Source organism: Meles meles, chromosome 14, assembly GCF_922984935.1.
Source record: "Meles meles chromosome 14, mMelMel3.1 paternal haplotype, whole genome shotgun sequence".
In the NCBI taxonomy this organism is placed as follows: domain Eukaryota; kingdom Metazoa; phylum Chordata; class Mammalia; order Carnivora; family Mustelidae; genus Meles; species Meles meles.
Genome location: NC_060079.1, coordinates 14,483,077 through 14,505,479, shown reverse-complemented (window position 1 = coordinate 14,505,479; position 22,403 = coordinate 14,483,077). Strand labels below are relative to the sequence as shown.

The 22,403-nt window shown below is 39.3% G+C and overlaps 2 protein-coding genes across 6 annotated transcripts in view; both read left to right on the top strand.

Annotated features, from left to right (window-relative positions):
- The window catches only part of LOC123925035 (NEDD4-binding protein 2-like 2), a 114,280-nt gene extending 92,546 nt beyond the window's left edge, over positions 1–21,734 (top strand). Inside the window, exons 10-11 of the mRNA XM_045978114.1 lie at positions 19,232–19,359; positions 21,658–21,734. The gene's annotated coding sequence lies outside the window, so the exon portion shown is untranslated. The remainder of the gene's footprint in view (positions 1–19,231; positions 19,360–21,657) is intronic.
- N4BP2L1 (NEDD4 binding protein 2 like 1) overlaps positions 1–22,403 on the top strand; it is a 39,142-nt gene that overhangs the window by 14,804 nt on the left and 1,935 nt on the right. For 3 of the 5 annotated variants that reach the window (XM_045978122.1, XM_045978119.1, XM_045978121.1), the window contains 3 exons: positions 19,232–19,359; positions 19,673–19,761; positions 21,658–21,734. In XM_045978122.1, the coding sequence (XP_045834078.1) occupies positions 19,232–19,359; positions 19,673–19,761; positions 21,658–21,734 (294 nt within the window). Of the gene's footprint in view, positions 1–19,231; positions 19,360–19,672; positions 19,762–21,657; positions 21,735–21,783; positions 21,853–22,403 lie in introns of all 5 variants that reach the window. The other 2 variants (XM_045978123.1, XM_045978124.1) reach the window with 2 other exon arrangements.

Genomic DNA, 22,403 nt, shown 5'->3' with positions numbered 1-22,403 from the left:
GAAGGGAAGAAGAAAATTTTAAACATCTGCGTCGCTCTGTACTTTCAAAAAACAAACCGAAAAGGACTCATTCCATGGCTATTCTACGTGATGTATATACCTTCATGGACTGTTTCACACGTGCAAAGGCAGATAGCACAGGGACGTTCACATCACTGTGCCCATCTGTGATGTTCACTAAAACTTGTTCATGGTAGGGAATATTGCAAACAAACTAAATGTCACTAGAGAAAAGGATAAATAAATGTGATTTGTTTATTTTATAGTGTGCAGCTCTGGGACCGGAAGTCTAGGATTTAATCCAGCTGTACCACTCATGGGTCTTTGTTTTTTTCCAGCTTTAATGAGATGCCATTGGCATGTAACATTTGTTTTGTTTTTAGGTTCCATGTATAAGTGAAATCATATTGTGTTTGTCTTCCCCTGTCTGACGTATCTCACTTGGCGTGATACCCTCCAGTCCACCCATGTTGTCACAGATGGCAAGATTTTATTCTTTTTATGGCCAAGTCATATTTCATATCTGCCCACATCTGCATTATCCATTCATCTGTGGAGGGACATTTAGGTTGCTTTTATACCTGGGCTATCGTAAATAATGCTGCAGGGAACACAGGGGTGCACAGAGCTCTTCAAATTGGTGTTTTGTTTTCTTCAGATAAATACTCAGATGTGGAATTCCTGGATCATATGGTAGTTCTATTTTTAATATTTTTTGAGGAACTTCCACACATTTTTTCATAGTGGCTACACCCATTTACATTCCCACCAGCAGTGTATGAGCGTCCTTTTATCCACATCCTTACCAACTCTTGTTATTTCTTATCTTTTTGATAATGGCCAATCTGCCTGGTGTGAGGTGATATCTCATTGTGGTTTTGATTTGTATTTCCCTGATGCCGAGTGATATGGAGCACTTTTGCATATGTCTGTTCTCCAGCTGGATGTCTTCTTTGCAGAAATGTCTGTTCATGTCTTCTGCCAATTTCTTGATTGGTTTATTTGTTCTTTGGGTGTTGAGTTTGATAAGTTCTTTATAGATTTTGGATACTAGCTCTTTATCTGATATGTCATTTACAAATATCTTCTCCCATTCTGTTGGTTGTCTTTCGGTTTTGTTGACTGTTTCTTTGCTGTGCAAAAACTTTTGATCTTGATGAAGTCCCAATGGGTCATTTTTGCCCTTGCTTCCCTTGCCTTTGGCTATGTTTCTAGGAAGAGGTTGTTGCCTGTGTTCTCCTCAAGGATTTTGATGGATTCCTGTTTCACACTCCTGTTTCATCCATTTTGAGTCTATTTTTGTGTGTGGTGTAAGGAAATGATCCAATTTCATTCTTCTGCATGTGGCTGTCCAATTTTCCCAACACCATTTGTTGAAGAGACTTTTTTTCCATTGGACATTCCTTCCTGCTTTGTGGAAGATTAGTTGACCATAGAATTGAGGGTCCATTTCTGGGCTTTCTATTCTGTTCCACTGATCTGTGGGTCTGTTTTTTGTGCCAGTACCATACTGTCTTGATGATTAGGACATCTCTGCCATGTTCCTGACCTTAGGGGGAAAGCTCTCAGTTTTTCCCCATTGAGAATGATATTTGCTGTGGGTTTTTCATAGATGGCTTTTATGATGTTGAGATATGTACCCTCTGTCTTTACACTATGAAGAGTTTTGATCAAGAAAGGATGCTGTAATTTGTCAAATGCTTTTTCAGCATATATTGAGAGTATCATATGATTCTTGGTATTGTTATTTTTTTTATTTTCTTTTATTAATGGTAAATTGTTTTCTACCCCCTCACTTTAAGTCTGGAGGTGTCCTTGTGTCTCAAATGAGTCTCTTGCAGACAGCATATTGATGGGTCTTGTTTTTTTATCCAATCAGATAACCTATGTTTCCGATGGGGGCATTTAGCCCATCTACATTCAGGGTAGCTATTGAAAGATATGAAGTTAGTGCTACTGTATTGCCTGTGGACTGTTACTTTATATTGTCTCTGTTCCTTCCTGGTTCATGTTACTTTTAGGCTCTCTCTTTGCTTAAAGGATCCCTTCAATATTTCCTGTAGGTCTGGTTTGGCGTTTGCAAATTCTTTTAGATTTTGTCTTCCAGGACAATTTTCAATGACAGCCTAGCTGGATATAGTATTCTTGGCTGCACATTTTTCTCATCTAGTGCTCTGAATATATCATGCCAGTCCTTTCTGGCCTGCCAGGTCTCTGTGGATAGGTCTGCTACCAGTCTAATGTTTCTACCTTTGTAGGTTACAGACCTCTTGTCCTGAACTGCTTTCAGGATTTTGTCTTTGTCACTGAAACTTGGAAGTTTTACTATTAGATGGTGGTGGACCTATTTTTATTGATTTTGACCGGGGGGGGGGGGAATTCTCTGTGCCTTCTGGATTTTGATGCTTGTTCTTCTCCAAATTAGGGAAATTCTCTGCTGTAATTTTCTTCAATATGCCTTCTGCCCCCTCTCTTTCTTTTTCTTTTTCCCCCCTCTCTCTTTCTTCTTCTGGGATCCCAATTATTCTAATATTGTTCCACTTTACAGTATCACTTATCTCTCAAGTTCTCCCCTCGTGGTCCAGTAGTTGTTTGTCTCTCTTTTTCTCACCTTCTTTATTCTCCATCATTTGGTCTTCTATATCACTAATTATCTCTTCTGCCTCATTTATCCTAGCAGTAAGAGCCTCCATTTTTGATTGCACCTCATTAATAGCTTTTTTTTTATTTCAACTTGGTTAGTTTTAGTTCTTTTATTTCTCTAGAAAGGGATTTTATTTCTCCAGAAAGTAATTCTCTAGTATCCTCCATACTTTTCTTTTAGGTCTTTTTTTATTTATTTATTTGACAGACAGAGATCACAAGTAGGCAGAGAGACAGGCAGAGAGAGAGGAGGAAGCAGGCGCCCCATTGAGCCAAGAGCCCAATGCAGGGCTCAATCCCAGAACCCTGGGATCATGACCTGAGCTGAAGGCAGAGGCTTTAACCTGCTGAGCCACCCAGGCGCCCCCTCCATCCTTTTTTTGAGCCCAGCTAGCATCTTGATAATATCATTCTGAACTCTAGTTCTGACATCTTACTAATGTCCATATTAATTAGGTCCCTAGATGTTGGTACTGCCGCTTACTCTTTTTTTTTTTTAATTGAGGTGAGTTTTTCCGCCTTGTCATTTTATCCAGATAAGAATAGATGAATGAGAGAACGAAATACTAAAAGGATAGCAACGACCCCAGGAAAATGTACACTAATCAAACTGGAGAAGACCCAAAACCGGGCAAGAAAGGAGGGGAAAAAATTATATATATTAGACTGGTGAATATAATGGGTCACACACTTGGTTTTGGGTGCATTTTGGTCTTTTAGAAGAAACTGCTGCCCAAAATTTTAAAGAAAGAAAAACATATGTATAAAAAACAAGGGTAAACAAGATGAAGGGATGGAATATGATTGTAAAGATGAAAATTAAAAAATATTCTAAAAAAGAAAATGATAAGAAGTTGCTTAAAAAAGAAAGAGGAAAGAATGTGATAAGGCTGGAGACTAGAACAAAGTCATGTGCTAGGTTTATGGTATATTTTGAACTGTTAGAAGAAACTGTATCCCAAAATTTCAAAGGAAAATCCAGTATGTATACAAAAATTAAGGTTAAATACAATGAAGGGATAGAATATGACTATCACAATGAAAAGGAAAAAAGATCTTGAAAAAGGTATTGATAAGTTAAAATAGTTTAAGAAAGTTAAAATAGGAAAGAAGAAAAATTTAAAAATTGATTAAAAAATAAAATTAAAAAAATTTAACTTTGAAAGACTAAAGAATCATGGGGGAAAGCCACGAATTCTATGTGCTGTATTCTTGTAGCTCTGAGGTTTTGCAGTTCTCACTGATTGGTGAACTTGGTCTTGACTGGATGTTCTTGCTGATCTTCTGGGGGAAGGGCCCATTGCAGTGATTCTCAAATGTCTTTGCCTGGAGGGAATTGCACCACCCTTGCCAGGGGCCAGGCTAAGTAATCTGCTTGGGTTCCTGTTGGTTGCTTTTGTTCCCTGAACACTTTCCATACCACTTTGAAGGACAAGAATGAAAATGCCAGCCTCCCAGTCTCTGGCCCCAGAGGAGCTGAAAGCTCAGGGCCCCACTCCTCAGTATGCCCTCCGAGAAAAGCAGTGAATCCCTCACGTCTCCCTGGTCTCTGAACTTACCCAGCCTGTGATGGAGCATTTCTATCTCTGTCAAATGCCACCATTTGGAGTCTCCAAACCCAGCAGATTCCTGCAGCATGCTGTCGTGTTGCTTCTCCCGGAGGATGAAGGAGGGAGTTTCCCTGGATTTGCCACTTGTGAAGTCCCTGCTAGAAGAGCAGCAGCCTGACTGTGCCTCAGATCATGGTTTAAGGTAACCCCAAGCTGAGAGCCTACTCCTAGACTCAGTCTCTGCTGCCAACTTCCCTGCTCTGATACCTGGCAGGTCTGCCACACCCCAGGTCTTTATGTGACCCCATGGGTCCTGAGACCACACTGTCCCCACAACGGGCTCCACCTCCCGCTTAGCCTCTAGTGACATTCCTCGTTGGAACAGACTTCTAAAAGTTCCTATTTTGTGCTCCGTGGCTCTACTGCTTGCTGGGAGCCGGCCCCCCCCCACCCCAAGTCTCTTTTCCCATATATTGCCTTGGATTCACTTCTCTCATGCCCTACCTTCCAGAAAGTGGTCACTTTTCTGTTCCTAGAGTTGCTGCTCTTCTCTTTGATCTCCTGTTGAGTCTGTAGGAGTTCGGAATGGTTTGATAACTATCTAGCTGAACTCCTGGGACTTGATGATACTGCCATCTTGCTCCTTCCCCCTTCTGCCTATTTTTAAATTGGATTTTTTATATTAAATTGTGTATTTATATTAAATTGTATTTTTATATTAAATTTATATTATATATTTTGAATATTAATCCTTTACTGGATGTATGGCTTGCAAATAACCTCCCATTCAGTAGGTTGCCTTCTTATTTTGTTTATGATTCCCTTCATTGTGCAAAAGCTTTTTAGTTTGATGTCATTCCATTCGTTTGTTCTAGCTTTTGTTGCTGTTGTGTAAAGAGACTTATCCAAAAAAATATTACTAGGAGTAATATCAAAGAGCTCACTACCTATTATTTTCTTTTAGGAGTTTTAGTGTTTCAATGTTACAATCAGGTCTTTAATCCATTTTGAGTTCATTTTGTGTATGGTGTAAGAAAATGGCCCAGTCTGATGTTTCAACTCTGCTTTACCTGTCTATTGGCGTCTTCTGCCCCGGTAAAGACCCAGAAGTGTATAATCCTACCTCTCGGGCTGATTTCATGGGTGTTCAGAGTGTTCTGGTAAGATAATCAGCTCACTTTAGGGGACAGTTAGAATGGCCAAAATTAACAAAATTAACAAGACAAAATTAACAAAATTAACAACATGTGTTGGAGAAGATGTGGAGAAAGGGGAACCCTCCTACACTGTTGGTGGGAATGCAAGTTGATGCAGCCACTTTGGAAAACAGTGTGGAGATTCCGCAAGAAATTAAAAATAGAGAGCTTCCCTATGACCCTGCAATTGCACTACTGGGTATTTACACCAAAGATACAGATGTAGTGAAAGGAAGGGCCACCTGTACCCCAACATTCATAGCAGCAATGGCCACAGTCGCCAAACTATGGAAAGAATCAAGATGCCCTTCAACGGAAAAATGGATAAGGAAGATATGGTCCACATATACTATGGAGTATTATGCCTCCATCAGAAAGTATGAATACCCAACTTTTGTATCAATGTGGATGGGACTGGAAGAGATTATGCTGAGTGAAATAAGTCAAGCAAAGAGAGTCAATTATCATATGGTTTCACTTACTTGGGGAGCATAAGGAATAACATGGAGGACATGAGGAGATGGAGAGAAGAGAGTTGGGGGAAATTGGAGGGGGAGATGAATCATGAAAGACTGTGGACTCTGAGAAACAAACTGAGGGTTTTGGAGGGGAAGGGGGTGGGGGGTTGGGTGAGTTTGGTGGTGGGTATTAAGGAGGGTACATATTGCATGGAGCACTGGGTGTGGTGCATAAACAATGAATTCACAAAAGAAATTTAAAAAATAAAAATTTTTAAAAATTTAAAAATGAAAAAATATGCATTATATCAGTTAAAAAAAAAAAAGTGGCCCAGTTTCATCCTTTTACATATGGCTTTCCAGTTTTCCCAGCACCATTTATTGAAAAGACTCTCTTTCCCCATTGTTTATCTAAACTCCTTTGTCTAGATTGACCATATAAATGTAGGTTTATTTCTGGGCTCTTTATTCTGTTTCATTGATGTGTCTGTTTTGTGCCACGACTATAGTATCTTGATAACTATAGCTTCCTAGTGTAGTTTGAAATCTGAGAGCATTATACCTCCAGGATTGTTTTTCTTTCTGAAGATTGCTTTGGCTATTTGGGGTGTTTTGTTGTTCCATAGAAATTTTGGTATTATTTGTTCTAGTTTTGTGAAAAATACTGTTGGTATTTTGGTGAGGATTGCATTGACTCTGAAGATTGCTTTGGGTAATATAGACATTTTGATAATATTAATTCTTCCAATCCATGATCATGTTATATCTGTCAATTTAGTTTTGTTGTCCTCAATTGCCTTTTTCAATAAAATATTCTTGCAGTTTTCAGAGCAGGTCTTTAACCTACTGTTAAATTTATCCCTAGGTCTTATCTTGTCTTGTCTTTTTTATTTTTTTTTATGCAGCTTAAATAAGATTGTTTTCTTCATTTCTCTTTCTGATCATTATTAGTATATAGAAATGCAACCAATTTCTGTATGTTACTTTTGTATTCTGGAACTTTACTGAATTCATTTATTAATTCTAATGGTTTTTTTGATGTCTTTAGAGTTTTCTGTATATAGCATCAAGTCATCTGCAAATAGTGACAGTTTTACTTCTTCCTTACCAATTTGAATCAAGCCTTTATTTCTTTTTCTTATCTGATTACTATAGCTAGGGGTTCCAGTACTATGTTGCATAAGCATGGCAAGAGTGGGCATCCTTATCTTTTTCCTCATGCTAGAGGAACAGCTTTTAGTTTTACACCATTGAGCATGATGTTAGCTGTGGATTTGTCATATGTGGCTTTTATCATGTTGAGGTACATTCCTTCCAAAACCAGGGAGTTTTGTTGGGAGTTTTTAATTATAAATTGATGTTGAAAGAATGACCCAGGACAATCACTGGAGAGAGCACTGGAGTGAGATAAGGGCCACCACTCCTGCTGCAGGCTCTCCCTGCCACCTCCCCCAACCCTACCTTGGGCCTGGACAGTCCCACAGCATGATCTCCCTTCAGGGCCCACATACCAGGCTTATACTTCCAGCTGACTTCTTGGCCTCATGGCTAGGACTCCAAGGAGGGCTGCTCAGACAAATACCTAACAGACCTCGATTGGGCCACACAGGCTACCTATCATATGGTGTCTAGTGGCCAGGAGATAAAAATGGATGCTGATTTTTGCCAAGTGCTTTTTCTGCAACTATTTAGACGTTCATATGATTTTTTTGTTATGTTCAGTTAGCCACTGTATAGTACATAATTAGTTTTTGATGTAGTGTTCAATGATTCATTAGTTAAGTATAGCACCCTGTGCTCATGACAGAATGTTCATGTGATTTTTATCCTTTGTTTTGTTAATGTGGTGTATCACATCGATTGATTTGCAAATGGTGTACCATCCTTGCATCCCTGGAATATATCCCATTTGAACATGGTGTATAATCCTTCTAATGTAGTGGTGAATTTGGTTTGCTAACATTTTTTGAGGATCTTTTCATCTATGTTCATCAAGGATGAACCAATTGGATTGGGCCAATGCCCAAAATCTTCTTTCTTTTGTGGTGTCCTTGTCTGATTTTAGTATCAGGATAATGCTGGCCTCATAAAATGAGTCTGGAATTGTTACTTCCTCTTCAATTTTTTGGAATAGTTTGAGAAGGATAGCGATGAACTCTACTTTAAGTGTTTAGTAAAATTTACCTGTGAAGCTCTCTGGATCTGGACTTTTGTTTTCTGGGAGTTTTAAAATTACTGATTCAGTTTCATTACTTGCAATTGGTCTATTTTGAGTTTCTATTTTTTCATGATTCAGTCTTGGAAGGTTGTGTGTTTCTAGGAATTTGTCCATTTCTCCTAGGTTTTCTAATTTGTTGGTATATAATTGTTTGTGGTAGTCTCTTATAATTCTTTGTATTTATGTGATGTCAGTTGCAACTTCTCTTTAGTTTCTTATTTTATTTATTTGGGTCCTGTCCCTTTTTTCCTTGTTAAGTCTCTTTCTCTTCATGAAGTTTATTGATTTTTGTCTATCTTTAAAAAGAAAACCTAGCACATATACACAATGGAGTATTATGCCTCCATCAGAAAGGATGAATACCCAAATTTTGTAGCAACATGGATGGGACTGGAAGAGATTATGCTGAGCGAAATAAGTCAAGCAGAGAGAGTCAAGTATCATATGGTCTCACTTATTTGTGGAGCATAACAAAGAACACAGAGGACATGGGGAGATGGAGAGGAGAGGGAGTCGAGGGAAACTGGAGGGGGAGATGAACGATGAGAGACTGTGGACTCTGAAAAACAGCCAGAGGGTTTTGAAGGGGCGGGGGGGGGGGGAGGTTTGGGAGGTTGAGGAACCAGGTGGTGGGTAATAGGGAGGGCACGTACTGCATGGAGCACTGGGTGTGATGCCAAAACAATGAACACTGTTATGCTGAAAATAAACAAATAATAATAAAAAAAAGAAAACCTAGCTATTAGTTTCATTGATCTTTTCTATTGTCCTTTTTTTAGTCTCTATTTCATTTATTTCTGCTCTGATCTTTATTATTTCCTCCCTTCTACTAACTTTGGGCCCTTTTTTTTCTTTTTTAGTTCTTTTTAAAAAAAGAATTAAAAAGTTAGATTGTTATTTGGGATTTTCTTATTTCTTGAAGTAGGTGTGTATCACTATGAACATGCCTCTTAGAACAGCTATTGCTATACTCCATAGATTTAGAAAGCTGTGTTTCTGTTTTAATTTGTCTCAAAGTATTGTTTTATTTTCTTTTTGATGTGTTCATTGACATAATGGTTGTTTAGTAGCTTGTTGTTTAGTCTTCAAATGTTTGTATTTTTTTCAGTTTTCTTCTCGTAATTGATTTCTAGCTTCATACCATTGTTATCAGAAAAGATGCTTGATATGACTTAAGTCTTCTTGAATTTATTGAGGCTTGTTTTATGGCCTAATATATAATTTATAGGTAACAGTGTTCCATGTGCACTTGAAGAGAATGTATATTCTGCGGTTTTTGGATGAAACATTCTGTATATTAAGCCCATTAGGTCTAATGCGTTGTTTAAAGTCAATGTTTCCTTATTGATTTTCTGCAAAAAGACCTATTCATTGACGAAAGTGGCACATTAAAGTCCCCAGTATTATTGTATAATTGCCAATTTCCCCCGTTTTGTCTATAAATATTTGCTTCATCTGTTTTGGTGCTCCTATGTTGGGTGTATAAATATTTATGAATGTTCTATCCTCTTCTTGCATTGACCCCTTTATCAGTACATAGTGTCTTTGTCTCTTGTTATAGTATTTGTTTAAAGATTTTATTTAAGAAAGAGAACAAGCACGAGTCGGGGTAAAGGAAAAGCAGAGGAAGAGGGACAAGCAGACTCTGTGCTGAGTGCAGAGCCCAACATGGGGCTCGATTCTACGAACCTGAGATCATGACCTGAGCTGAAGTCAAAGTAGGCTGCTCAACCCACTGAGCCACCCATGTGTCCCCAGTCTTTGTTTTAAAGTTGTTTTTTGTCAGATATGAGTATTGCTATTCCAACTTTCTTTTCCATTGGCATGGAATATCTTTTTCGGTCTGTGTGTCATTGGAGCTGAAGTGAGTCTTAATTTCTTCATCTGTATCACAGGGGTTACTAACAGTACTTATCTCATAGGTCTATTTGAGCATTGTATGAAAAATGGAAGGCCATTAGGATAGTGCTGGAACACAGTAAGCACTTAATAAATATTAGCTATATTTGCTGATAATGGAGTACTACATATAGCGATTAAAAGGAATGGGCCAAGTCTATATCTAAACATGAATTTATATAAAAATATACTTTTCCTTCATTTATTCATTCAACAAATATTTATTGAGTGTCTGCTATATTCCAGGCAGTCTTTTAGGTACTTGAGAATAGTAAGTGAACAAAACAAAGATCCTGCCCTCATGGATCTCGTATGCCAGAGGTAGGGAAGCAGATGAAAAGTACAAAGAAATTATGTGTGAGAAGGGTTAAGTGCTCTGGAAAAGGGAAAAGAGAAGTATAGTAAAGGTGTTGGGAATGCCAGAGTTAAGGGCAGGATATTAGTTGAATGTTAAGTCAACAAAACAAATATGAGAAAATGTTAACAATTATAGCTCCAGATGGTAGGTATACAGATATTTGTCATATTACTTTTCCTTTTCTGTGTATTTAAAGTTTTTTTCTTGAAAATTCCTCTCCGTGCTATGAGATAAAAAATAATAATAATAAGGAGTCTTAAATATGAGGGCAGTTGGCTAAGAAGCAGAAAAGATTTGAAAAGGAGCTAAATAAGATCTATTTTTAAAAAAGAATCCAAAGAAAATATTGGACTTTAAAAATCCAGTAGAAATAGAGAAGAATAGAATCACAATACAGAAAATCAGAGAGTAATGTAGATGACAAATGTGATAATAAATATAATCAAATAAAACCATAGTAAATATAACCAAAGCAATGATTACAAATAGATTAGCCCATATTTTTGATTTGAAGACTTAAACAAAAGTGATTTAAAAAAATAAACTCAGTACTTAGACATGTACTGGTAAGACTGCTGCAAAACTATTCATTAACTACCCCAGATTCCTTCGTTCCTTTTTGTTAGGGGTGGCAACGTGCCCACTAGAAAACTACATTTTCAAGGCTCTCTTGCCTCTTTGCACCCTGCAGAATACGGATGTGAAAGCTGGAGCTGCAGTGGCGTTCTGTACCCACTAGAAGGCACTGAATGGAGGCAGGAAGGAATGGAAGCCTGGTGCTAAGAAAGGTGGTAGATACCTGGATCCATTGTTGACCTGGGTCCATGTGGTATCTCTGTATTTTTTATATGTAATATATACATTTTTAAAAGACACGGTTACCTGAGTTTTCTGCTAAATGCAACCAAACCCATGTCTAACTGGAACATATATGAATTATAAACATCTGTGGGAAAGGACTGTAATCCACTAGTTCTCATTCAGCCAAACTGTTAATGTGTGAAGGCAATTGAAGGTCTTTCTCAGACACACAAGAGCTCTCAAAGTATATAACACCCATGTATCCTGACTCTGTGTAGATCTGAGGTAAAATTCAGGCAGCACAGCATCCAATCTGTGTAAACCTGGGCCAATTATTTAACCTCATGCAGGTTTAGTTTCTTTATCTAAAAACTAGAGAAAATATCATTTACTTCATAAGATTATTATAAAGGTTAAGGAGAGATATTATATGCAAAATCCCTTGTGTAGTGCTTAGCAGTATTGAAAAGAAAATATATTACAGCAATCAAATTTAGCCCAGAAGAAGAATCAAAGACATCTAGAAAAGGATATCCTTGGGGCACCTGGCTGGCCTAGTCCATAGAGCATGTGACTCTTGATGTCAGGGTGGTGAGTTCAAGCCTCATGTTGAGCATAGAGCCTACTTGAATCATTTTACATGGTATCGGTCAGAAATGTCTCTTCAGCAAGATAAGAAAATAAAAGTATAAATTATATAAAGGAAAGGTTCATAACTACTGGATATAATTTAAAAAAGAGAAAATATGGGAAAAGAAGATAATGAATTTATACATCAAGCTTAGTGGAACAAAACAGAAAGTCTAATAACCGACCTAGTTATTTGTTGTCATTTAGTACATTAAAAAAAAAAAAAGTGTTTTAAAGCAATGGGGAATTGACAAAGTATTCCATTAATAGGCTTGGGATAACCAGGTTTCCATGTGGGAAAAAAATCCAGTTAGATCCTTTGCCAATACAGCATACCAAAATAAAATTTTAGTTGGATTGGGGAGTACAATGTAATAGAACAAAGATGAATATTTACATAAACCTGGAGTGGGAAAGACTTGTAAATGTATCATCAGAGGCAGAAAATAGAAAGTAAAAGATGGATACATGTGACTAGAAAAATTTCTGAAAGTTTAGACTTTTATGTTAGAGTTTATCATAGACAAAATTAAAAAGAAAACCATGTATTCAGTAAGAAGGAGGTAATGTTTATTAACAAAGGATATGAAAATGCAGTCCATAAAAGAGAATCTGTAAATGATCAGCACATGTAAAATAATCTTGCTGATAATCAAAAAAGTTGGTACTAAGTAAATGCTTAACTACAGGACATTGGAAAAGTAAATTATGCATCCAAGTGAATATTTATGTCATATTCATTAAAAATAATGTCATAGCAAGATATTTCATGAGGTAGGAGAAAATTGCTTTGGAAATAAATTTGATGAAAACTTGGTATACTTTATATTATGCTTCTGTTTTTATGTAACAAAATCTCAGATAAAAAAGAAATTCTTTCTACCTACCTACCTATCTTTCTATTTCCTGGAAAGATCAAAATGATAATAATTATTTTTACATGGGGGAATATGGGAGCCTCCCCTTTTTTGCAGTTTTCTATTTAAAAATATTCTGCAGTGAATATGTATTTCTTTGCTAATTATAAAGGAAAATGTTTATGTAGACAAAGACACAGGAGCCAGCTTGAAGGCATACCTACTGGCCAAATATGGGACAACCTGAACATCATAAAGAATAAGGATGTTAAAGATTATTAAAAGGGAAGGGGAAAGAAAGCTCCTCTTCATAAGGCAATGCCATGAAGTAAATATAGAAGAAATTACATAATGAGGAAAATCAACATTCTGCAGTTCTTAAGGTAATAGTTGATTCAGGTAATGGTTAGCAATGACAGTGAAGATCATTGAGGGAAAGTTTGGTGGACAACAGGGTCATTACATGGGGTCTCACAGTGTCACCACCCACCCCCCATCCCAGCCCTCCTGCCCGGAGGTTACCTAATATTACAAGGGAAACAATGTTCCTTTACAGAGGAGAGGGCTGGTCAATACCAGCTTTTAGCCAAGTGACCACACTGAACATGATAGCACAGACTGTTATGTGCAAATGGAAGTATACAAACATTACCTCTGTACTTTCCTTCCCAAAATGTATCTAGTCCTGAGGAAACCATCAGAAAAACTCAGAATGGAGGTGTTCTAAAGCCAACTGACCGGGACTCTTCAAAAAGGGAAACCAAAGAGGGCAAGAGGACAGTTGTAGATTAAAAGACACCGAAGAGGGGTGCCTGGGTGGCTCAGGCAGTTAAGCATCTGCCTTTGGCTCAGGTCATGATCCCAGGGTCCTGGAATCGAGTCCCACATCTGACTCCTTGCTCAGTGGAGAGCCTGCTTCTCCCTCAGTCTGCCGCTCCCTCTGTGAGCGCTCTCTCTCTGACAAATAAATAAATCTTAAAAAAAAATAAAAGACACCAAAGAGATATAAAACCAGATGCAGTATTGAACCTATGAAAGATACTATTGGGACCAGCAGGGAAATTTAAAATTTTTAAATTAAAAAAATTCTATTAACATTAGCTATGATAAATTCATGTTCATTTTCTAGGTGTGATCGTGTTATTGCAGTTACGCAGGAGAATGTCCTTGTCCATAGGAGATACTTGACAAGGAGTTTAGGAGCAAAGTGTCACAATGCCTGCAAGTTAATTTTTGAATGATTCATCAACTTCGCATGTGAAAGAGAAAATAAATGAGGCCAATTGTTGACAACGGGTGACTGGAGATGAAGGGCAAGCAAAGTTGATCGAATTATTCTTTTGACTCATTTCTAAGGGTTTGAACACCTAAATAGGAAAGGCTACAGGGGGAACGTTCAGGTGGAAATAAAAAGGAGAAAGAAAAGTAGAATACATGAGACATAAGGGATATGGCATCCAGTACAATGTGTGGATCTTGTTGGCTCTCTCTTCCAAAATTCAAGCCTAGGGACATATTTATGAGAGAATCAGGGAAATCTGAACACTGACGGGATGTTTGGTGAAATGAAGCATGAAGCAGGTGAAACGAGGTTGGCTGCGATAATTGTGTGGTTGGTTGGTTGGTTGGTTTGAGAGAGTGAGCACATGTGTAGGAGGGAGGGGCAGAAGCAGAGGCAGAGAGAGAATCTTAAGTAGGCTCCACCCCTAGAGCAGAGCTGTCTGCGAATCTCTGTCGCACAACTCTGAGGTCATGACCTGAGCCAAAATCAAGAGTCAGATGCTTTACCGACTGAGCCACCCAGGTGCCCTTGCTGTCATGATTGTTGAACCTGGGTCATGGGTCCATAGGAAGCGACTGTATGATTCTGTCTGATTATATTACCCTGTCTACTTTTACATGTTGGGAGATTTCTATAGAAAAGTTGAGGGTGCAACTCACAATTGCATAGTAACGTTGGACTTTGTCAGGGAATGAGTGACCAATAGATAGCTAAATATGTTCTCATGGGTATTTGTTATTAAATAAAAAATTACACAGAAGAGTGATAAGTTTGAAATCAAGATTAGTACCTGAATTTCTCTCATAGCAGTGATTTTCAGTGAGTTGCGGAGGGAACTGTGGAAGTGAAAGTTATGTGGAAGTAACTGTCTTTCCATTTTTTCCTTTTTCTTTTTTTTTTTAAAGATTTTATTTATTTATTTGACAGAGAGAAATCACAACAAGGCAGAGAGGCAGGCAGAGAGAGAGAGAGGGAAGCAGGCTCCCCGCTGAGCAGAGATCCCGATGTGGGACTCGATCCCAGGACCCTGAGATCATGACCTGAGCCGAAGGCAGCGGCTTAACCCACTGAGCCACCCAGGCGCCCCCATTTTTTCCTTTTTCTTATTTTCATCCTCTTTATTTACCCAATGCATGAGGCTCCTGACCATAAAGAAAGCTAGAGCTGATGCACTGTCCTCATCACTTCTGAAGCCAATGGAATGGTATTTATTGCTTCCACCTATGTTTGAGCAATTCAAGATTTGTCTGTTTCATCAGTTCTTTATGTAGCCAGGAGAGCTTTTATTGTCCCGCAGATTCCAGATGCTACTGTACCCGCCAGTGCTAATTTGACATTCAGCTGAAGATAAAAACAAGGTTTGAAAGGAATGATCATTCAGGAAGATCACACAGACAAATCTCCCACTTGCCCCAGCCTCCCCAGGTTCTGTGAGAGCTGTAAAGGTGAAAACGCTCATATTTTTGCCTGCCTGTTGGTTAGGAGGACCAGTGAGGCTATAGTCAGATATCTCTCAGGAAATGATGAGCAGTGGTCTAGCCCCATGGGGCCCTGAACAATGTAACTTTTACTCTAAGGCAGAATTTCACAATGGAGGGCAGTAGTTTCTTTGTCTTGTGTGTGTGTGTGTGTGTGTGTGTGTGTGTGTGTGTGTGTGTGTGTTTTGTTTTCTGAAAGGAAATAGGATTGAAATAAAATGTGAATTGGACATTCATGTCTTAAAGCTTTTTTTTTTTCTTAAAGCTTTTTTAAAGGAAACATTAGAGAGTGAGAATCTTAACTTCCAATAGATAATATAAGCCTTAAAGAGGAAAACAAAAGTAGACAAGGCTGTGTACATGAGAAGAAAAATTCAACTCTGAAAACAGGAAAAGACCACAATGAGACCTCTGAATGGCATACTTAATAAGAAAACAAACGAAACCAGATTTAGAAGGGTAGCAAAACTGGAACCAAAAAGAAAAACAAAACAAAACTCTTGGAACCAATATCCATAACTTTGCTTAACTTAGTATATATACAAAGATAAGGAAAATAAGTTATGCACTATTATTGAACTTCTGAATGCAGCTTTCATTATTTAGACTAGATAACATTAATGAAAATAATTTAGGAACTGTAAAATATCCACAAATATAAAATACACACGGACTTAGGGATTCTTTTAAAGATTTATTTATTTATTTGAGAGAGCGAGTGTGTGTGTGTGTGTGTGTGTGTGTGTGTGTGCGCAGACAGGGGGCAGAGGGAGAGAGACTCAAGCCAGCTCAGCACTGTGCCCAGTCTCATGACCCTGACAACATGACCTGAGCTGAAATCCGGAGTCAGTTGCTTAATCCGCGGCGCCACCCAGGCTCCTCTCAGTGCTGCCTTTAGATTTTTTTCTAAGGTGTTGTCATAATCACTGTTTGCCTTAGAGGTTAGAATTTGGACTTAGGATTTGGGCTTTTCGGCTTGAGTATCTTTAAAGTCAAATAAAAGACGTACATGCAAACTTGGAAAACTGGTTTCATCAAACCTCCTTCATACTTTTCTTTTGTGTCACTCTCTGCATCCGTGGTGGAGTTTAAGTGGCCGCCTTTCCTTGCCACCTCTCCCGTGGTTTAGTTCCCTCCCCTTTCACTGGGGGCCCCCACAGCGCCTTGCTTTGAGCAGCAGAACGTGGCCGAAGCCTAACCGCTTGCACTCCTGCCCTCTGAATGACTGGGGTGTGTGAAGAGGCCTGGGTTAACCTCCCTGAGGTCGGGAGACCACGCAGGCCGACAGGCAGCCACACGTGAACGGATGAAACCCATGGAGAACACTCAGCCTGTCCCTTGTCAGATGACTGTGGCTGTGTGCATGGTCCCAGGCAAGACAGGCAGAACTGCCCCCATGAGCCCAACCCAAACTGCGGATCCGTGAACTCAGGTCATTACCTTTCCATGCAACAGGGTTCTTGAGCTGGGAGCCCTATCAGGAATCACTCTGATCATCCGTTCCCACTTTAAGCACCCCACATCCCTTTGATGATCTCTTCTCATCTGACGTGGTTTCCATCGTTTTCAGACCTTACACTATCCTGGTCACTCTTTTCTGGACCTAGTCCAGCTTAGCAAATCTCTCTTACATTGTGTAGCACTCCAAATGGAAAACCGCTGCAAATATGATTTGCCCCTTTTAACTTGCTCTTATTTTTCCCCTAGAGCTCCGTTCTTGTAATAGGCCCTGAAGCCTGAGCTTTACTGCTCGGGCTTTTAACCCCCTTCTCCAGCGGCGGAATTTTCTCGTGTCTCGGGATCCAAGTCCACTGGGGTCGCCTTTTAATGTTTCGCTGTCTGAACTTGTTCCCGACCCCAAGTTCTCTTGTCCTTCACCTGTACAGCTCTTTACACTGACTGTGAGGTCGTCTGTGTCTGGCTCCTTGGTGAGGCTGTGAATTCCTTGAAAGCAGCTATTTTGTTTTCTTTTGGTACTTAACGCTTCACCCTGTACTTGGCATATATTAAATGCTCAGTAAATGTTTAATGAGTTGGATAATTATCTAATATTCTCTGGCTATTAAAATACATTATCTTCTCGTCTACATTTTTCCACAAGGCCATGAGACACCATCAGATTCCTGTTTAAATGAAGATGTGAGATTATGCACATTGAATGTTTCCATTTACCAACTCAGCCCATCAGCTATGTTGCGTTCTTTTTAAATGCTATCAAGCCTGCTGAAGAATCTTGACAGAGATGTTTGTTTGTTTTCTGTTTCTGGAATGTGTTCACTCATTCTTGAACACTGAGGCATTTGCTTTATTTTGTTTTTTCATCTCTTCCACTCACTGCCATACGAATTCCCTTGCAGTGATTTCAAGATTACATACATACTCCAGCGTATTTTACTATTGGCACATCTACCCCTGGGGTTGGTAAATTTGATCATGTGCGTTATAACTATTAATACAATAATAGTACTTCACACTGTCAAGGTGCCTCACCATTTGCAAAATGTTTCCTCAGATCTGCTCTCATCTGAGCCTCACTGGACGCTCCATTTCATAGGTGGTGATGCTTATCTGTGGTTTTCAGTCAGGGAAACGCTTAGAGAGAGAGAGGTCACCTGACTGGGTAGAGAAGAGTCAAGAATTCACCCCAAGCCTTTCAGAGCAATTTAGGAGCTTGTGTAAGATCTGGGCTCTGGTGCCTTACACATACCCTGCTCCATCCTGATCAAGGAGAGCTTTTCCTCGCAGAGAAGGACAAACACAACAGTTGAGCAGCTCTGCTTTCTCCTTGCATTTCCTGTCCTTGTCATTCTCCAACCTTTTTCCTTTTTATTCCCGCCCCCCCTTTAAAAGATATTTATTTATTTATTTGACAGAGAGATGCAGTAGAACACAAGTAGGCAGAGAGAGAGGGAGGGAGAAGCAGACTCACTGCTGAGCAGGGGGCCTGACGTGGGGCTCGATCCCAGGGCCCTGGGATCATGTCTGAGCCGAAGGCAGCCACTTAACTGACTGAGCCACCCAGGCACCCCTGTTCTGAGCATATCCATTTGGTCCTATGTTCTGTTTGCTTGCTGAATTTTTGTTAGTGCCACAGGGATGAAGAAAAGAAACGGACAGTTGTTGCATTGGGCACTGCACCCGTAACTCCCCATGTTATCAGATCAGTGTGGTAACCTAGCAGGATGGGGGAATCATCCTTCATTTCTACAGACGATGAGAGGAGGCTCAGAGATTTACCCAGTTACTACCTACCATCATATCCACCTTCTCCCCAAATTGTCTGAATAAGTATTTTAAGTGGAAATCTCTTCTCTTGGAAGTGATTTCGTGCAGAATTTAATAGTTTTTTTATTGTTTTGCTTTGTTTTAAAGGGGACACTCCTTTTCCTTTTTTCTGTGACATTTTCATATTTCGAGAGTGGGAGAGTGTAGTTTAAGAAGGCCTGGGGAAGGCTGGCTCTACCTCTTGCCTTCCAGTGTGCTTATTCTCACTTGGTGTAGGTCACTGATAAGATGTAAACTGTTACCTGGATAGGGGTTGTACACACCTGCAGCCCTTTTATCCGCCTCTCATACATCAGCAAGAACTAGGGTCTGCGGTGGGTCGTTACAGAGACCAGAGCTCCAAGGAGCTGGGATCCAGGACAGGTGAGAGATGTGGGGGAAGGACAGGGCTGCCTCGTGTGAAGGACTGGTGCCTTCTAGAGATGATAAGCATCTCTCTCCTTAAATTGAGTTTCAACAACATACAACCTGGTGGCCTCATAATTACAAGCTGCTGAATGTTGGAGATGGAAGGAAATAATCTCTATAATGGCTGTGCATAATCATAAAGCAATCTCTTATTTCCCCACTTTCTAGACAATTGCAACACGACTTTCCCAGGGCCCTGATTTTCAGCACGGATGACTACTTCTTCAGGGAAGATGGTGCCTATGAGTTCAATCCTGACTTCCTGGAGGAAGCGCATGAGTGGAACCAGAAAAGAGGTGACAAATTCCTTTCCAAATTCCCCGGGAAATCCTATTGTGCACATAGATTGTAGCTGCTGCAGAATGAGTACGTTTTCGAGAAGGAGCGTAATCAAAAGTTCTGCCATTTTCCCTCACCCCCCCCAAACAGAATGTCGGAGCATAAACTCCCTAGATTCCAGGAAAAAGAAAATGATTGGTGATGGGTTCTGAAATTTGTGGCGCTAAAGTTGTGTAATGAGGACACCTGTGATAAAACAACAAAATATGGAGTACGCTCGCCCTTCTGATTGTTACATGTTGTTCACTGTTGTGTAACGTTGTGTTGCAGCCAGAAAAGCAATGAGGAATGGCATATCCCCCATTATTATTGATAATACCAACCTCCACGCCTGGGAAATGAAGCCCTATGCAGTCATGGTAGGAAGAAGCATCATTCTGAATTTTCAGTTATGGACATTTTATGAGAAAGTTGCAGCATTTGTTATTTCCTCTTCTTCTGATCTGCCATGATCTCATCTTTATTAATCATAGCTCTCTCAGGGTGCAGGTAAAGAGGTTTTCTTTTAGTGTTTCTCTGTTTTTCGATGGCTGAAATTTGCTGAGATGTTAATATCACCTCAGGGTACGTTTTTAAATCCTCCTTGGTCCCAATTCTTGCGAATTCTTCTGTCTTGATTGTTTTCCCAAGGGGAGACATGCGTGCACAGGAGCGCCCTCTGAGACTTGCAGAGAAACTGGATGGACTATGCTAGCCGAGTGGTGGATGATAAGACACCTTTCCATCTTTGGCAAGCCAGGGATTTCAGTGCTGGGTGGTGGTGCTGTGGGAGAGTCTGGGCCACTTTTTAATTGTTTATTTATTTTTTGGCATTTAAGAACAGATTGAGGGTTAGCACTGTAAAGGATATTAGAATATAAATAGAAAAAGATAACAACTCAGCTCTCTATTGTCGGAATAGGAAAGAACAGTAAGATGAATAAAACATTGTGCATATTTTTAATTTTGAAATATATCTGATTTTTTTTCAGACGTATTTCACCTCTTATGGTAATAAGTTTCACTTCCTGTGGGGTATATACACCGGAGAAAAGATCCTGAGACACACAGGGCAGGAAGAAGACAGCTGAGTAGTGTCATTTTGTCACATACAAAATGTGGCTAACTGTAAGGGGAATATCTCTGAAATGGGGCTTGTGGCCCATCTATTTGTGGCTTCTTTTTAATTTGGGGACAAACTAGCTTCCATACAGGTGCGCTTTTCTTGAACTGTACGTCCATCAGGGTAACTTGGGCCCAGCCTGTGGGACCTTGGGTGGATGTAGGAAAGAATGAACATCAGCTTTGTGGTTACTTCAGTTCGTGGACCAAGAGTGCACTTGGGAGAGAAATGAACAGGAACAAGAATAGTCTAATTAAGGCATGACTCAAAACCAAGAGTTAGTAGAGAGTGGCTTGAGGGAGGACATTTTCCTTTCTTATTTTGTATTATCTGGAATGTACAATCTTTTTCAGTCACCCACAGCTATTAGACCCAGAAATTAGATATTTTCCATGTATGATATTTGAATCCTTCTCTGACTAGAGGAGTCCATCTCAAGAATGAAGAGGAAATCTTTTTACTTTGCTCTTTTCATTCTTTTAGAACACAATAAACAATAATGATGAAGTTCAGATTTTGAGATAAAAAAGTAGTAGTCAATTTATGAAAGCAAAGAATAATTGGATGTTTATATGGAAACTGTAATCTTTTCTAAACTCGAGAAAAACGGGGCACAAGTACACTGGGCCAAACTGTGTTGCATAGAGGGGAAAGTTCCTTTTGGCGGGAAGAGTTTGTAAAAAGTATGGGAAAATCACTTTTCTTTCATAAGCTCTGTTCCTGTGGGACCCTCACCTTCTAATCAAGGTGTGAGGGATGGGACAGAGCATTTGGCAGAAGAAACTCTATGAAAATCATATTAGGGACTTTGAGAAGCCACTGAACGCATTTCTCATACCTATGACTAGGATATTTACAATGAGTTCAGCTATCTATTTTTTTTTTAAATGTCCAAAACAAAGAACCATTATACTTTTCCTACATAGTAGATAAAATGGGCTAAAATTTATCACTGGGAACCATAATAAAATCTGAGAGTGGCTAAGTATGGAAATGAACCAACTGTACTTGTTAAGATAAACTCAGGCCTTGGATTTCTGGTAAAAACAGAGGAATTGTAGAAAGGATTTGTAGTAAATGTGAAATGGCAGCATAAACATTCCCAAACATACATACCATGTCTTCAATGTTTTATGTACTTTTGAAAAATCAGGCACTTGAAAATAACTATGAAGTTATATTCCGAGAACCTGACACTCGCTGGAAATTCAACGTTCAAGAGTTAGCAAGGTACTTCTTTGTTTTTCTAGTTCCTCATTATGTATCCTGCTATTTTCAGGTATTTCAGACCGAACAAAAGAATCTTTTCAGGCTGGAAATGGACATGGTAGTTTTCAGGCCAGAAATGGTAATTCTTGGAAATTGATAACTTTGGCATTATTAATGTGAAGACTTTAGTTTTGGGTCAGTTTTCTAATATTATGCTAAATGCTAAACCATGGCTTGAACTTGGTCCTTTTAAAGGACACGTTTAACTTTCTGCTGAAATGCTTCTTCATTAATGAGCGTTTGAAAGCACTTTTCTCTGCATGGGATTGCACATGTCAGTGGTGTTTCTGCGTTTAGGCTAAATAAAGATCTTTAGTTGTTCAACAGTCTGTGGTTCATTTATGGTCTAGATGCTGCTTCTAATTTATAAAGCAATCCGTGTCCAAGTCATACTAACTTGACTGAGTGCATGAGTTCTGATGTTCACTCTCTGTGTTACTAGATAATGCCAGTGATTTAAAGTGGTCAGTGAGATCAGAATTTACTTTTTAGGAATAAGGCTAGTTCATTCTATGATTACAAGCAGATAGCGTTTCCAGAGTGGCCTGTGGCCCACCCCTAACAGGACTGCTTGAGGGGGTTGTTGAAATCCTAGTTCACTGCCTGGCCTTCTTCAGAGTCTCTGGTGGT